Source organism: Echinops telfairi, unplaced genomic scaffold (assembly GCF_000313985.2).
Source record: "Echinops telfairi isolate 266 unplaced genomic scaffold, ASM31398v2 ScPeMD7_5;HRSCAF=22, whole genome shotgun sequence".
In the NCBI taxonomy this organism is placed as follows: domain Eukaryota; kingdom Metazoa; phylum Chordata; class Mammalia; order Afrosoricida; family Tenrecidae; genus Echinops; species Echinops telfairi.
The window spans coordinates 32,698,657-32,700,171 of NW_022103901.1; the positions used below are offsets into that span (position 1 = coordinate 32,698,657).

The window sequence follows — 1,515 nt, forward strand, 5'->3', positions numbered from 1 at the left end:
CCCACCCTCTCCCACCCAAGCCCTACCTAGGACCACCCCAGCCCCCCACCTAGCTTACCTGTACTTCCTAGGCTGTCCCTGAGCAGCCGGGCTTCCAGGAGGGCTGGGTACTGGCTGTTACCTGAGCGCAGAGTCCCCTGGGGCCAGGCCATGCCTTCGGGCTGTGGGAGGCAGTCCCCGGCCAGGAGCCGGCCCAGCCAGTGGCCCTCACACTGGCCAGCAGGCTGCATGTGGGCGGGCAGGTAGTGGGCCAGGTCCCGGAGGTGGCGCAGCCGGAAGTTCTTGGGCTTGCTCCCCGGAGCACCTGGGCACTGCTCCTGCTGGGTCCCCAGTCCCCCCTCATAGATGTGGGGAGGCGTGTCGGGGTGGCTAGGGTGTCCCTGGGCCCAGCTCACTGCATCTGTGGAGGGAGACAGAAGGGTGGCAGCCACTGGCCAGCAGCCGCCATAAGAGTGGACATAGGCCTTCAAGATCGGCCTTCTGTGATGGGCTGTCCCTGACCCACTGAGCCCCGGTTTACCTGTCTCTCAAATGGGCACAGGCTCTCGCCACACAGATGCCCTCTCTCTCTCACACATACATCACACACACACTCACCTACACTCACACACACACACTCCACTTCTCACCGTCACACGCATTGTCTCACCAATGGACACACCCCCTTTCTCACATACATACTCATTCACACCCATGCTCTCTCACATACGTGCTTAAGCTGCCCTCTCACACACACCCTGGACTCCCCTCTTAAGCACACATATGCCTCTTTCTCGTGTACACACACGTACACACCCTCTCACAAATAAACACCATGACAGACACACAAACACCCCCAGCCTCTGGCAAATGCACTCACACACACGCACCTCGTCACAGATCCACACTTTCTCTCAGACACACACCCTCTTTGTACCTCCCCCCCTTCTTAGACCCCAGCGTGCACCCCTTCCTCTCTCTCTCTCTCTCACACACACACACACTGTCATCATACATTCCCCCTCACACATACCGTCTTTCACATGCTCACACTTTACACACAGAACCACACTCACACAGACGTTCTCCTTTGTAGACACATAGACCCTCTCTCCTCTGTACACACACACAGACCCTCTCCTCTGTACACACACAGACCCTCTCCTCTGTGCACACACAGACCTCTTTGCACACACAGACCCTCTCCTCTGTACACACACACACACACACACACACACACACGCCCTCTCCTCTGTACACACACACAGAGAGATCCTCTCCTCTGTACACACACACAGACTCTCTTCTTTGTGCACACACACACAGACCCTCTCCTCTGTGCACACACAGACCCTCCTCTGTGCACGCACACACAGACCCTCTCCTCTGTGCACGCACACAGACCTCTCCTCTGTGCACACACACAGACCTCTCCTCTGCACACACAGACCCTCTCCTCTGTGCACACACAGAGACCCTCTCCTCTGTACACACACACAGACCCTCTCCTCTGCACACACACAGACCCTCTCCTCT

At 57.7% G+C, this 1,515-nt stretch overlaps 1 protein-coding gene across 2 annotated transcripts in view; it reads right to left on the minus strand.

The window, feature by feature from the left end:
* Positions 1–1,515, minus strand: part of CUNH16orf90 (chromosome unknown C16orf90 homolog) — a 3,620-nt gene that overhangs the window by 750 nt on the left and 1,355 nt on the right. For both annotated transcript variants that reach the window (XM_030884409.2, XM_004705829.1), the window contains exon 2: positions 59–400. In XM_030884409.2, the coding sequence (XP_030740269.1) occupies positions 59–400 (342 nt within the window). The remainder of the gene's footprint in view (positions 1–58; positions 401–1,515) is intronic.